Source organism: Prosopis cineraria, unplaced genomic scaffold (genome assembly GCF_029017545.1).
Source record: "Prosopis cineraria cultivar Desert tree isolate PC_DT_omini unplaced genomic scaffold, ASM2901754v1 PC9, whole genome shotgun sequence".
NCBI lineage: Eukaryota > Viridiplantae > Streptophyta > Magnoliopsida > Fabales > Fabaceae > Prosopis > Prosopis cineraria.
In genome coordinates, this window is record NW_026555340.1 from 6,527,300 (window position 1) to 6,541,289 (window position 13,990).

The 13,990-nt window shown below is 37.4% G+C and overlaps 1 protein-coding gene and 1 non-coding gene across 2 annotated transcripts; one reads left to right on the plus strand and one right to left on the minus strand.

Annotated features, from left to right (window-relative positions):
• Nucleotides 1-8,783: 8,783 nt before the first annotated feature.
• Nucleotides 8,784-11,544, minus strand: LOC129319444 (uncharacterized). Its single transcript, XM_054964515.1, has 2 exons — nucleotides 11,029-11,544; nucleotides 8,784-8,916 (listed from the first exon to the last, which is right to left on the minus strand). The coding sequence occupies exons 1-2, from the start codon at nucleotides 11,425-11,427 to the stop codon at nucleotides 8,902-8,904; spliced, it is 414 nt and encodes a 137-aa protein (XP_054820490.1). The 5' UTR covers nucleotides 11,428-11,544; the 3' UTR covers nucleotides 8,784-8,901.
• A 2,008-nt stretch (nucleotides 11,545-13,552) lies between these two features.
• LOC129321137 (small nucleolar RNA R71) lies at nucleotides 13,553-13,659 on the plus strand. The gene has a single exon (XR_008595926.1). It is a non-coding gene; the product is annotated as a small nucleolar RNA R71 (small nucleolar RNA).
• Nucleotides 13,660-13,990: the final 331 nt, after the last annotated feature.

Below are 13,990 nucleotides of genomic sequence, written 5' to 3' on the forward strand. Positions count from 1 at the left end.
ATTCTACTTAACGCATTCAACCATCATCATACATTCATATATACATACATACATCAGTATGTTACACGTACATCCATATATACATACACTAGATGAGGGGTTGCATAATCTTAAAACTTAAGAGCCGAGGTGCAAATATTAAAACTTAAGGATAAATAGTTACAAATTTTAAGGGTATAAATGCAAAAAACTAAAACTTATAAACCAACTTTATAGTCTTCTCCAAAATGATTCAGTGTATTTCCTCACCAGTCACCACCATGTGGCTCCGCCGCTGCGGGCGCGTATATACACATATTTCTACATGCTTTTACTGTATATCAAAATCTGTGTGTATGGCCTTTATTAGGATATCTGCGTATAATACTATACTATATTCAATGATAAAACGTTATACTCTTTTTTTTATTTAAAAAAATATTTTCCAATAAATAATAGGCTAAAGTATTCATTTTATCCTTTAACTTTACACAACGTTTTATTTTAGTCCTTTAACTTTATAAAATATCTTTTTAATCTTTTAACCCTAACACTGTTAGTTTTATACTAACAAATTGTTATATTGAACTTTCAAATATTGATATATTGCATTTAATTTTTTCAAAATAACAATACATTAACACAAATGATAATCATTTGAAATTAACAATGTAGGGTTAAAATATTAAAATGATACTTTATAAAATTGAAGCACCAAACCGAAACTTTATATAAAGTTAGAAGACTAAAAGTATACTTTAGCCTAAATAATAATATATGGGATACCTCAACGTCTAAATCATGGGACTCTCCAAACATGTCTTATGTACTCTCTCGGTCTCCAATCTTTTGTATAAAGTGTCTTCCAAAAATGAAAGGTAGTTCGAAGTATAAGGTGTCTAGTTAGAATAATCAATCGTGTTCTATTTTTATCCTATAACTTTGATAACTTTCTTCTAATTTAAATAAGGCATGATGTGTTCCCTTAATTAATATGGGTTTTTTTTTGAATCATGGGATATTTTTTTACACAAATAAATCAATCTAACAACTTTTGTCAATATGTTTGAAAAATGAAAAATGTTTGAAAACACCATATATAAAGAATGGGAGGAAGTATGTAATTAAGTTTAAGTGAAAGTAAAGGCTAAAATGTTAAGACAGTTTTAACAAGTGAAAATAGTAAAATGACTAATTGCATAATTAATTACTTTGAAGGTAAATGCCCTTTGTTATGACGTTAGGAGCATTTGATTCAAATGTATAACTACTAGTTGTTGTTTGATGATCACTCCACTGAATAATTGTGCAAGAACTTCCTGCTCCTTCAAGAAAAATTCATGGCTTGTTCATTGATATTATTACTTTTTCTCTGCAATTTAAGAGAAGGTTTATGCATTAGTATAAAATTGTATAAACATCCGTGTAGAACTAGACCAAGCTTATTAGAAGGCCAGCAAACTGAAGACCAAAACAAACTCTAATAATTAAAATTCTTCCAAAACCAACTTGATTCAAAATTGGTCAAAAAGCAGTTTTATATTAGGAGATGTTCATGGTTGAACAACAAATACCAAGTGTGCTAGAGATGTTGAGTTTTAATTGATAATAAAAGAGTCTCGAGCTCCCTTACCACATTTCACTCAGATGTAAAAAGATATAACACTTTGGTAGAACAAGTGTTTGATTTTATTGAAGTACGAGAAATTGCAAGTCTAATCTAGAAATTAACTGAAAAAAATTAAAGGTTAAAAAGTGTAAAATGCGAGTCTGGTTGAGTGTTGACTAGTCTCTTCTGTGTCTTCGTTGTCTGTTTATAGTGTCAAAGTGGTGGTCGCCTCTTCTTTAAGACCTAGCATGTTTTGTCGAAAAATCAAGGATCTCGTGAAACCTATGGCACGGTTTTTATTCTATGTTCTCCATTTTGGTAATAAGCTTGTTTCACCAATATATTTAGGTGTAAAGTTCGTAAGTATTGGCATTACTTGAGATTGCGTCTTTTCATGCCAACAATCTAATATTTGCAGCTGATGAGATTTGAACATGTTTATTTATATTGGCCTTAATCGAGCTTCAGGGCTGGCCCCTTTTGTTTATATTGGGCTTAACACTTTAGTTACTCGACCCAACTAGCCCTGTGACCTATTTAAGTGACATTTCATATTGTAGCCCAAACAATGCCCCCCGTATGCTAGTGCCTAATAACATAAGTCACGTGACACGTTTGAAAAAATTGAAACATCGCTTCATTTCTGAGCGCCCTTTGTTAATATAAACCCATTTCTTTTTTTGGTCACTTCTCTTACCTTTTTTGCTATTTCTTGACATTCAAGTATTTGCCCTCTTGCTCCAATCTTTCTTTCATTCTCAAATGACTTCTTCTACTTCTGCTGCTGCTTCTATTGTCGCTTCATCTTCCATACCTACCAAAAGTCTGCCTCATTCTCTAGCAACTATCTGAAATCTTTGCCCTACTTGGCGGGTTTGTGATGGTACATATTCAATGGTTAAACCCTTATTTTCCCTGGATTGGTTCCTCATTCTAATAGTTATTTATCTTCTTTACAGGAGGATTCTTCGTTCCTCGATTCTATTGCCTTCTAGTAAGCTTTCACTTCTCCTATTTAACCTTTTTGTTTTATTGGGGAAATACGCTAACTATTCTTTGTTTTTTTCCAGCACTTCTCCTTAGAGTTTCCAACTCTTTAACAAAAGTGATATCGGGTACCTGACCATATCTCCTAACTTATTCAAAGTCATAGCCCAACTCAACTAAATCCATGGCCACTAACCTCCGCACGTAACTTGGTCTTAGCTCAGGCGACCTCACCTTTCCCTAAGTCGTCTTGTTGAAAGCTCAAGAATTGGCCTCAGTCTCCTCGAGCTTGGATCAACTGGGTAAAGCGCTTGAAGCAGACATATGTGCCATAGTGGAAGGAGATGGGCCTTTATGAACTAATTTAACTATTCGTCGATGTTAACATCTCGGTCGAGCTTCTGATGGCCTTCTTAAGTTTCTAGCCTTCTTAAATTTCTATTCATCGATGTTCATATTTGAGCTCAGCCCTATGTTCATCACATTATGGGACATTTTCATGTTCCTGAGGCTGCCCATCATCAGGGAGGAAAACTTTTACACAATCTTCGAGAAGCATGACTCCTACACTAGATCTGGAGAGCAAGATTAAGGGCGCAGGCTCTTATATAAAAATTATAGAGCTGTTCTTCGAGAAGCCAGTTGATGAGCCTGTCACCCCCACAGAGCACCTAGTCTTCATCTAGATCCTATTAAGCCAATAGATCCTGGCCCTAGGGGGAGGGAAGCCCTTGTAGTTGCATTTGAGGAATACCCAGTCTCTTCTTTATGGCAATCAGATTGCCTTGGGAATGATGTTTTTGTGCCACCTCTATGACGGCATAAGGGAGTTGTTGATAAAGAAGCCTTTCAGCAACTTCCATGGGCCCCTTTGGTTTTTAAAGCTATAGACAATGACTTACTTCCCCTTCTTCAATGGGAGCCCTTTCTTGATGATTCCTGAGCCAACCATCCCTTCACCTACCTTCTGGGTGGTCATCTGTTGACTGACTCAATAAACTTCTTTGAGTTCTTCAGTCAGTTGATTTGGTCGTTGGTAAGGACCTTAAAGGCTTTCAATGTTCTGGATCGCTGCCTTCCCACCTGGTATGAGTATATTGTGGACTAAAAGAACAAGCCTGCCAAATTACTAAGGGATGAGGTTTTCCTCTCGGCTACTACCCCTAAAAAGATGTGGTTGCCATACACTAGCTCCTCCTCTAAGTCCTTGAATGTCTACTTGGAGTCTTATCATCCCCAACTGGTTGCGGGCTAGTTTGGATTGAGCTAATGCATCCCTCAGGGCCTGTCCCCCAAAGTATGGAGCTGCTGGATCAGGAGGCTATTGACCATATAACTATCCTACACACCGCCTAACGATAGTGCAAGGTAGAGCTTATAGATAGAGATACCTGCCTTTGCTTCAATAAATGGTGGCCCCAATGCTTTAGGCGCATAATAAAGAGCCATACCAATAAGTATTGTCTCCTATATTCAATTTACCTTTCCTTTCTCTTTCCTTATGGCAAAGTCTAACCTATTTGAATTCTTTTGTAGGCCTTGATTAGACATAATCTCACGTACCAATGACATACTTAATGAGAAACATCGACCTCCCTACTGCTTCTAAGACCCAGAACGCCCCCTCATTGAGGACTGTGGTCCAACGGATGGATCAGGATGATGCCTCCTCTTAAGTCTCGATCCTAAAGAAGCCTGAGGCTAAGAAGATCTCCTCCTCAAGTCACCTAGATAAAGGAGACAGTCCTGACAAGAGGAAGCGAGCTCAGTTTCCTTCGCCCGATGCTAAGAGGAGGAAGAAGACAACACCTCCTCCCCTCGATCAACCTTTCTCCACTCCTCTTTTAGTTAGTCCTACTCCCCAGAAGGGAAAGCGCATGCACAAGTGCTAACAGACAATGATCCTGTCTGCAGAATCTAATGATGACAGGGTGAGTCCCTTTCTACATAAAGGGATAGAAATCGAGCTCTTAGATCCCTAAGTGATCATTTTTGCCACCACTTCCATTCCTGAGCTAATCCCTGTGGATCCAACTGAAGTTGCTCTAGATGTGGCCTGAGAGGTAATGGGGCATGTTGATGATTTGAGGGCTGCCATATTTGCTACGACCTCAGGTGGTGTTGATGGTTTTAAAGACCTTAAGGCTACTGTTATCCAGGGAGAAGCTTTCACTTTAGCCCTGAGTGGTGGGTTGGAGCTTGGGGCTAATGAAGTTTAAGGTCCTACTTTTACTAGGGCCTTAAGGATAGTTCATCCCATTAGTTCGATCCCACCCACCAGTTCAATAAGCGCCCTAGAGGTTAAGGGCTTTAAGAGGCCCTTGGAGGGATTTCAGGTAATGACTGTGGAGAATGCACTAGTCACCCTGGTCTTTACTTAAGGCATCTCGGTGCGGGATCAGACTGATTACTCTACCCTTGCGGGCTATATGGAGAAGGCCTTGCACTCCTCCCTCTTCCATGAGCAAAGACAAAGCACTCGTGAACACAATTCAGGTATTGGCTTGTTCTTCTCTTTTCTTCTAGTCTTTCTAGTTCCTTTCTTTATCTCTTATTATTAACCTTGCTTCGTTTTCTTCAGCTGGTTTCATCAGAGATGGTACCCAATTGACACCCTTCTAGCCTGCATCCGCTTCCCTGAAATAGACGTGGTATTGGATGCTTGAAGGGTTGTGTAATTTCAACTTAGCCGAGACCCACTCCTCATCCTCAAGCAAAACTATGAGGAGATGATTTGGGCTCTTGAGGCTATGGAGAAAGTAGTCTCCATGTTTGAGTTGATGCTCCTTCGGGCTCAAGTCCTGGCATGTTATAGCATCATCATTTGGTGTCATAAAGAACTCCCCATTCTATTAGACTATTTGAAAAACAATTAGTCTGTGAGGGACAAGTATCTTGCCACCAAGACTTAGATGATTGCTACCACTAATTGGGTCCAAGAGATTTCCCCTCGCATGGATCACCTCCAGGCACTATTGGCTAAGGTGGTGAACTTGAAGCCAGCCAGCAGCAGCTAAAAAGGAACTGGCATGGGCTAAAGCTGAAGACAGACTAGCTGAGTCTAACTAGAGATTGCGACTAAGGTTTTAGATAATGCATGGGCCATTTTAGATGAATAGCTTTATTCTATGCTTGAATTCAAGATGGCCCTGAGTCACCATCAAACCCTATCTGAAGAGCCGGACTCAGCTTTGGTGATATGGGAGATGATGTATACTATTTGTAAATAATGGACATAAGTCCCTTACCTTTTATTCTTTATTCTATACTATACGCCCCTTGTAACACAATTCATATGTAATAAAGAGAAAATTTATTTTTTATTATTATGTGCCCTTCGTAAGCCTTGAGGCCATTCCGGGCCTCAGGTCCTTTATTACTTTAGACTTTATTATAACGACGGCCAATATTTCTTTAAATATCTTTCATTTATAGCCTGTCTATGCGGAGTCTCTTCGATGCTAGCTAACACATACATGTTCCTTTTAAGTACTTCGTTTATCCTGAACGGTCCTTCTTAGTTAGGTGAAAATTTGCCAAGTGTCTGGTCTTTGGAACTATATGTCACATAAATCACATAATTCAATTAAATAGCATATGATATAATAAAATCTAATTCATGTCCAGAATTAAATTCATAATTAGAAGGGAGAATTTATTAAATTAACCAATTTTTAGGCTGCACAAAATTATATAAAAATTTTCACACAAAGGCAAACCAAAAACTAGGACAAACTAAGACACTTAAGAAAGTGTTGACTTTTTTATTTAATTACTCCCAAACTAAAATGAATTTTAAAAATATAATTTCACCATTCATCAACTGGACATAAAATGCACTTTGTCAATTTTTCTTGTACATTTTCTCAAAAGTTCATTTTTTGGACCAAAATGCCCCTAGTGCACTGATATTAGAAACTTAGGCAAAGTTCCAAATCTAATGCAATGTGTGCACTTGAAGGTGATAAATCATTAATAAAATGGTCCTAATTGACAAATAAAAGTGGGTAACAAATGTGTTCTATCAATTTCCCCACACTTAGCTTTTGCACTCCGGGCAAAATCAAGTGAAAAAGGTCCCAAAAGAAACTATAAGACAAAGAAATAAGAGAAAAACATTATTTCAAGTCACTAAAATACTAGCTCATGAACTTCTACAAATTATCAATCAATGTGGCAATAATTACGAAAGAATTATGCACATCACAAACAAACCCTTACCAAGAATCAATGTCAAAGAGTAAGCCTCTCTAGGTTAAGTGTTTGCTCTCATCACTCAAAGTGTATAAGGTATTAAATTTCACTCAAAATTTCTTAGGATAAACCCTACTATGAATTTGTAACCCTTCTACTTCTCCATCACTAAATAGCACTTGCAATCAAGAATCAAATGGACTTTATTAGGTTATGATATAGGTAATGAAAGGATGTCTAAGAAATGCATGTATATAAAAAAAAATAGGGTTAGCATCAAAATAATGCTAAATCAAGATATATCCCCTTAATATGCAAAGCATAACCTAACTCAATTGAGTGAACACCTTAACACAATGAGGATGGAAAGAAATGATAAGAAATAATAAAACAAATGGAATGGATGAGCTAGGCAACTTTTTATTTTTATTTTTATTTTTTTTCTTTCTTTTCTTTTTTTTTCTTCTTTTTTTTCTTTTTCTAGCAACTTTATTTCTTTTCTTTTTGACTAATTTTTTTTTTTCAAATCTATCTTTGTTGTTTTTTTTTTTGGTTGCCCCTAACTCTTTAAAACAATGGAAGTAATGGATAGAGAAATGATAATAGGCATCCACTCATTTGATCTAGGACATGCAATGAATATTAAAAAGACATATAAAAGTGTAACATGCATTCCTTGGGGAAAAATAGGGTGAATATTTTTTTTTTTAAGAATCAAACCAAAGGCTCAAAGTGGCTAACAAAGGATAATAAATAATAATAGGTTGGCTATTTGGCTCTTGGCTATTTTTTATGAATGCCATTCTCATCTCCTATCAAACAAGTGCAAGATATATGGTCTTAATTAAGAAGTGAAACAAATTCTAGAGGGTAACATCACTAAGGAATTAATCACACATGAGTGTTTAGCCTCTTCCATGAATGGGTAATATGCCACTCTAATCCATTAATTCAAGGTAAAAGAATGTTCATTTCACACCTATTCAATCCTAAAAATTACCACATCTCAAGAATCAAAATATCCATTCAAGAGCTAGGTAATTAAGTAACCTCAAACAAAACAAAACAAAGAAATTTTTTTTTGATTTTTTTTTTTGCAAAACCAAACAAAACCAAACAAATAAAACAAAATGTTTATTTCTCTCCCCCACACTTAAATCATGCATTGTCCTCAATGTATGTATAGACTAGTGATAAAATAAGGTGAGATCAATAATGAATGCATAACAAAAGTGTGGTGCAGATATTTTTTTTTTTCAAACTAAAACACAAAACAAAGAAGTCAAATAAAGCAAATAAACTCTAATTTTCCTACTAGGTTCATCTCCCCCACACTTGAACTATACCTATCATTAAATATATCAATTAAAGGAAGGTAAAAGCTCAAGGTTAGAGAGATACAACCTTATCATGGTGGTTCAAAAACATGTTGAGAGAAGTCCTCCTCCTTTTGAAGTGATTTGGCATCTTTGTAGAGCTTGCATAGGTGACCATTGATTTGCATAGTGGAACCCGTGGCTTTATTCAAGAGTTGCAAAACCCCATAGGGAAACACCTTGGTCACTAAATATGGTCCCTCCCACTTAGACTTCAACTTGGCATGCTTATGAATAAACCTTGTTTGGAACAAGAGGACTTGATCTCCTTCTTGGAACTTTTTCCTCAAGATTAGCTTGTCATGAAGGATCCTTGTTTTCTCCTTATAGATTCTAGAAGACTCATAGGCATCCAACCTAAGCTCCTCAAGTTCTTGCATTTGAAGAAATCTCTCCTTAGCCGAAAGATGGAAATCCAAGTTTAGTTTCTTGATGGCCCAATAGGCCCTATGCTCTATCTCCACAGGGAGGTGGCAAGCCTTTCCATACACCAATCGAAAAGGAGACATGCCAATGGGAGTCTTATAAGCGGTCCGATAAGCCCACAAAGCATCCTCCAAGTGTAAAGACCAATCCTTCCTATTTGTGTTCACCACCTTGGTTAGGATTTTCTTGACTTCTCTATTTGATACTTCGGCTTGGCCATTAGTTTGGGGATGATATGGTGTAGAGATTTTGTGATGCACTCCATATTTAGCCAAGAGAGCCTTCATCATCTTATTGCAAAAGTGGGATCCTTGGTCACTTACCAAGGCCTTAGGAACTCCATACCTACAAAAAATATTAGATTTGAGAAACTTCAAAACAATCTTAGCATCACAAGTTCTAGTAGGAATGGCTTCAATCCACTTTGAAACATAATCAACACCAAGTAATATGTACTCAAAACTAAAGGATGGTGGAAAGGGACCCATGAAGTCAATGCCCCAAACATCAAAAATCTCACAAAATAAAATGGGTTGTTGAGGCATTTCATGTCTCTTACCCCAACTACTAACCTTTTGACATTTCAAGCATGCTTTACAAAATTCATAAGAGTCTTTAAACAAGCTAGGCCAATACAATCCACAATCTAAAACCTTCCTAGCTGTCTTATTTGAGCTAAAATGACCACCACATGCATGAGAGTGACAAAATTCAAGAACAGAAGGCACATCAACATCATCAACACACCTCCTAATCACTTTATCACTACAAATCTTCCACATCAAAGGTGGTTCCCAAATGTAAAATCTAGACTCTCTTTTCAATTTTTCAATGGCAAAACGTGAAGCACAAGGAGGCAAGACTCTACACTCAATATAGTTAGCAAAAGAGGCATACCATGGAGGCTTAGATGAAATGGCACACAATGCCTCATCAGGAAATGAATCACAAGGAATAGTAGGGTTAGAGTTTACCATAGTAGCTTTTAAATGAGGTAGTCTAGACAAATGATCCGCTACTTGATTGGTAGAACCACTCCTATCCCTTATCTCCACATCAAATTCTTGCATTAAGATCACCCATCGAATCAAGCGAGGCTTAGAATCTGTCTTCTTAAACAAGTACCTCACAGCAGCATGGTCAGTGTACACAACAACTTTAGAGTTAAGAAGATATGATCTAAACTTTATCAAGTGCAAAAACAATAGCAAACAACTCTTTCTCAGTTGTGGTGTAATTAACCTGAGCTGAATCTAGGGTCCTAGATGCATAAGCAATCACATATGATAACTTGCCCTCTCTTTGACCAAGCATAGCTCCCACAGCAAAATTAGAAGCATCACATGACAACTCAAAAGGTAAAGACCAATTTGGGGCTTTAAGAATGGGAGGGGAAATGAGCATGCTTTTCAAAGTGTCAAAACTCCTTTTGCAAGCATCATCAAAAACAAAATCAACATCTTTTTGTAAGAGTTTAGACATAGGCAAAGCAATTTCACTAAACCCCTTTATAAATCTCCTATAAAAGCCTGCATGTCCCAAAAATGATCTCAAATCTTTCAAACAAACAGGATATGGCAAAGAAGACATCACATCTACTTTGGCCTTATCCACCTCTATGCCATTGGAAGAAATCAAATGGCCTAAAACAATTCCTTTATCTACCATGAAATGGCATTTTTCAAAGTTAAGCACAAGCTTCTTTTCAATGCACCTACCAAGCACTTTATCTAAAGAATGCAAGCATGAATCAAAGGACTCACCATACACAGTAAAATCATCCATAAAGACTTCCATGCAATGTTCAATAAAATCACAAAATATGGACATCATGCATCTTTGAAAAGTACCAGGTGCATTGCAAAGACCAAAAGGCATCCTCCTATAGGCAAATGTACCAAAGGGGCATGTAAAGGTAGTCTTATCTTGGTCACTAGGAGCTATAGGAATCTGAAAATACCCACTAAACCCATCTAGGAAGCAATAATGGGACTTGGAAGCCAATCTCTCAAGCATTTGATCAATAAAAGGCAAAGGAAAATGGTCCTTCCTAGTCACATTATTGAGCTTCCTATAGTCTATGCACACTCTCCAAGCATTTTGAACTCTAGTTGGAACAAGCTCTCCTTTCTCATTTTTTACCACAGTAATCCCCCCTTTCTTAGGTACAACTTGGGTTGGAGACACCCACTCACTGTCAGCTATAGGATAGATGATCCCAGCACTAAGTAGCTTAACAACCTCTTTCTTTACCACATCTAAAATCAATGGGTTAAGTCTCCTTTGTGGTTGCCTAATGGGCTTAGCATTGTCCTCAAGAAAAATTTTATGTGTGCACACAATAGGGTCAATACCAGGAATGTCAGCCAAAGTCCAACCAATAGCATGTATGTTCTTTCTCAACACATCAAGTAATGCATTTTCTTCCTCAAGAGATAAAGAGTTAGAAATTATTACCGGAAGCTTCTCATTCTCAATGAGATATGCATACTTGAGATTGGATGGTAAAGGCTTCAACTCCAAGGTAGGTGGCTCTACACAAGAGGGAATGAGCTTCTTCAAGTCTAATTTGGTGGAATATTCCATGGTACTATCTTGTCTTTTAGGCTTGTCACTTGTTTTTGATTTCTCCTCTTCTTTCTTTACAGCCTCCCCCTTTTCTTGCAACTTGTCCTCAAGTGCTTGGACTTGAGCCACGGCCTCGACATGTGAAAGTGTAGAATTTTCCTCCAATAGCTTGGGAATCCTAAGAACATCAAGCTCGAGTGGAGAAAAACTCATAGATTCGGCCTTAATGGCTTTAGTACCTACAACACAAGAAGATATACCCTTCTCAAGCATTTCAAGATCAAGCATAGGAGATATTTTAAACAAATCATGAGAAGAAGTAGTTGCATCATTCAAGCATGCATCAATCTCTAAACAAATAGGACAACTACATCCATCAATACATGTAGTAGTAACAAGAGACAAATCATCATCAACATGTGAGAAAGAATCAAGCATGTGAGACTCACAAGCATCATGAAGCAATAACTCAATGGAACTTACACCTAACAAAGAATAATCCTCAAAAGGATGTTTCATTGCTTCATATATATTAAAAATAACATGATCCTCTCCACATTTCAAAATCAAACTACCTTTTTCCATGTCAATCAATGTACGGGCAGTCCTCATAAATGGCCTTCCTAAAATCAAAATATCATCCCCACTCCCTTCTTTTGACATATCAAGCACATAGAAATCCACAGGAAATAATAGACCTTTAACACAAACCAACAAGTCTTCTACTACTCCATGTGGTCTTCTAACACTTCTATCCGCTAATTGGCATATCATAGGTGTCTTATGCATGCAATCAAGACTCAAGGCATGATAAATTGAAAGAGGCATAACATTAATGGCTGCACCTAAGTCTATCAATGCATGAGAAAAATGTGTGTTGCCAATCTTGCATGGAATTGTGAAGGAACCGGGGTCTTCACATTTTATAGGGAGTTGAGGCTTCATGATAGCACTCACAGATGAGGGTAATTGTACCCTTGCATTAGGCCTAAATTTTCTTTTATTTGTACAACAATCTTTCAAAAATTTGGCATACTTAGGAAAGTTCTTAACTACATCCATCAAGGGTACATTAACATGAATCTTGTGGAAGAAATCATATACCTCTTGATCAAATTGTCCCTTTACTTGCTTAGGGACCACTTGTGCTTGTGGAAAAGGAAGCTTCTTCATAATCTCTTGACTTTGCTTTCCTTCTTCCTTCCTTGAACTCTCCTTTCTTGTTTCACTTTGCTCGGCCTCTCCCTCTTTTTCCTTACTAAACAACTCGGCCATAGTCCCCTTTTCCACCTTAGATGGTGGTTGCTCACATATGATCTCCTCAATGTTTTCATCCTCATCATCTCTACAAAAAGATGCATCATTAGGAGCAAAAGAAGAACTAGAAACATTAACATCAATTGAAGAATTTAAAGAGGGCTTCTCGGCCTTCCCTTGTCTTTTGTCTTCTTGTACTCTTTCTCCCAACTCCTTGCCACTCCTCAATGTGATAGCATTAAGATTAGCTTTAGGATTAGCAACGGTGTTGGATGGTAATGTAGAGGCTTGAGCATTGGCTGCACTTAATTGGTTAGCAAGCATATTCATTTGAGAAGTAAGGGCATCAATTTTAGAGTTCATGTTCTCACACTTGTTACCCATACTCTCTACCTTGTTCCCTAAGCCATCATACATGTTTTTATACAAAGAGTTCATTTCAATCAACTGCTTACGTAACACATTCACATCATTAGAAGAGTTCGAATTAGAAGAACTCTCAATTGGAACAAGCCTCCTATCACTATAAGAATTAGAAGAAGGTGTAAGAGAATTACCACTTGGATTGTAGCTTTGAGAAGAGCTACCTTGAGACAAATGAGGTGGAGGGTCACGGCCAAAGGTGTTTTGATAGGATCCTCTTTGTTGATTGTCTTGTAAAGCCACATTTGGATTTGAATAGGAGAAATTAGGATGGTCTCTCCATGAAGGGTTGTAAGTATTAGAATAAGCTCCTTGCCCTTGCCTCCCACCATAGGATTGTTTTCCATTGTAGATAGCATTTACTTGTTCAAACTTAATAGGACAATTGCTTTCTACATGCATAGGTGAGTCACAAAAAGTACAAGAATAAGGGACAAGTGCTTGAGAAGTACTTACATTGCTCACTTGAGATATTTGTGGAGCCAACATTCTCCCAATCTTGGCAGCTAGCAAGTCCACATATGAATCATTAAGAACTGAGGAACCTACCATATTCACATTTCTCTTTTCCCTTGTAGAGTATTGAGCACCACTTGAAGCCATCTTGTCAATTAGTTCCCAAGCCTTTAAGGAAGTGAGGTCAATCAAGCATCCACCACTAGCGGCATCAATGTTAACTTTGTCTCTTGGAATCAAGCCCTCATAGAAATATTGGACTAAATTCTCACTAGAAATTTGATGGTGTGGGCATTTAGCCAAAAGGCCTTGGAATCTAGTCCAATACTCATAGAGACTCTCATCCTCTCCTTGTTGGACCCCATAGATTTGCTTTCTCAAATTGGTGACCTTGGAATTTGGAAAGAATTTATCTAAGAAGAGTCTTCTTAGCTCAGCCCATGTGCTCACTTTCACATAAGAAGGGTAGTTGAAATACCATTCCTTTGCTAAACCTTCAAGAGAAAATACAAAAGCCTTAGCTTGAACATCATCAACATTTACATGCATAGGCTTCATAGTATCACAAACCAATAGGAAAGTATGCAAAAACCTATGACAATCCTCTCCTGGTAACCCATGAAATTTAGGCAATGCATTAATCAAGGAGGATTTAATTTCAAATTGAACATTAGTAGGAGGAACATATAAGCCATAAGGATTATCATGCCAATTA

Coding starts and splice junctions, on each gene's coding strand:
- LOC129319444 (XM_054964515.1), bottom strand. CDS start 11,427: ATGCTTGATCTTGAAATGCTTGAGAAGGGTATATCTTCTTGTGTTGTA.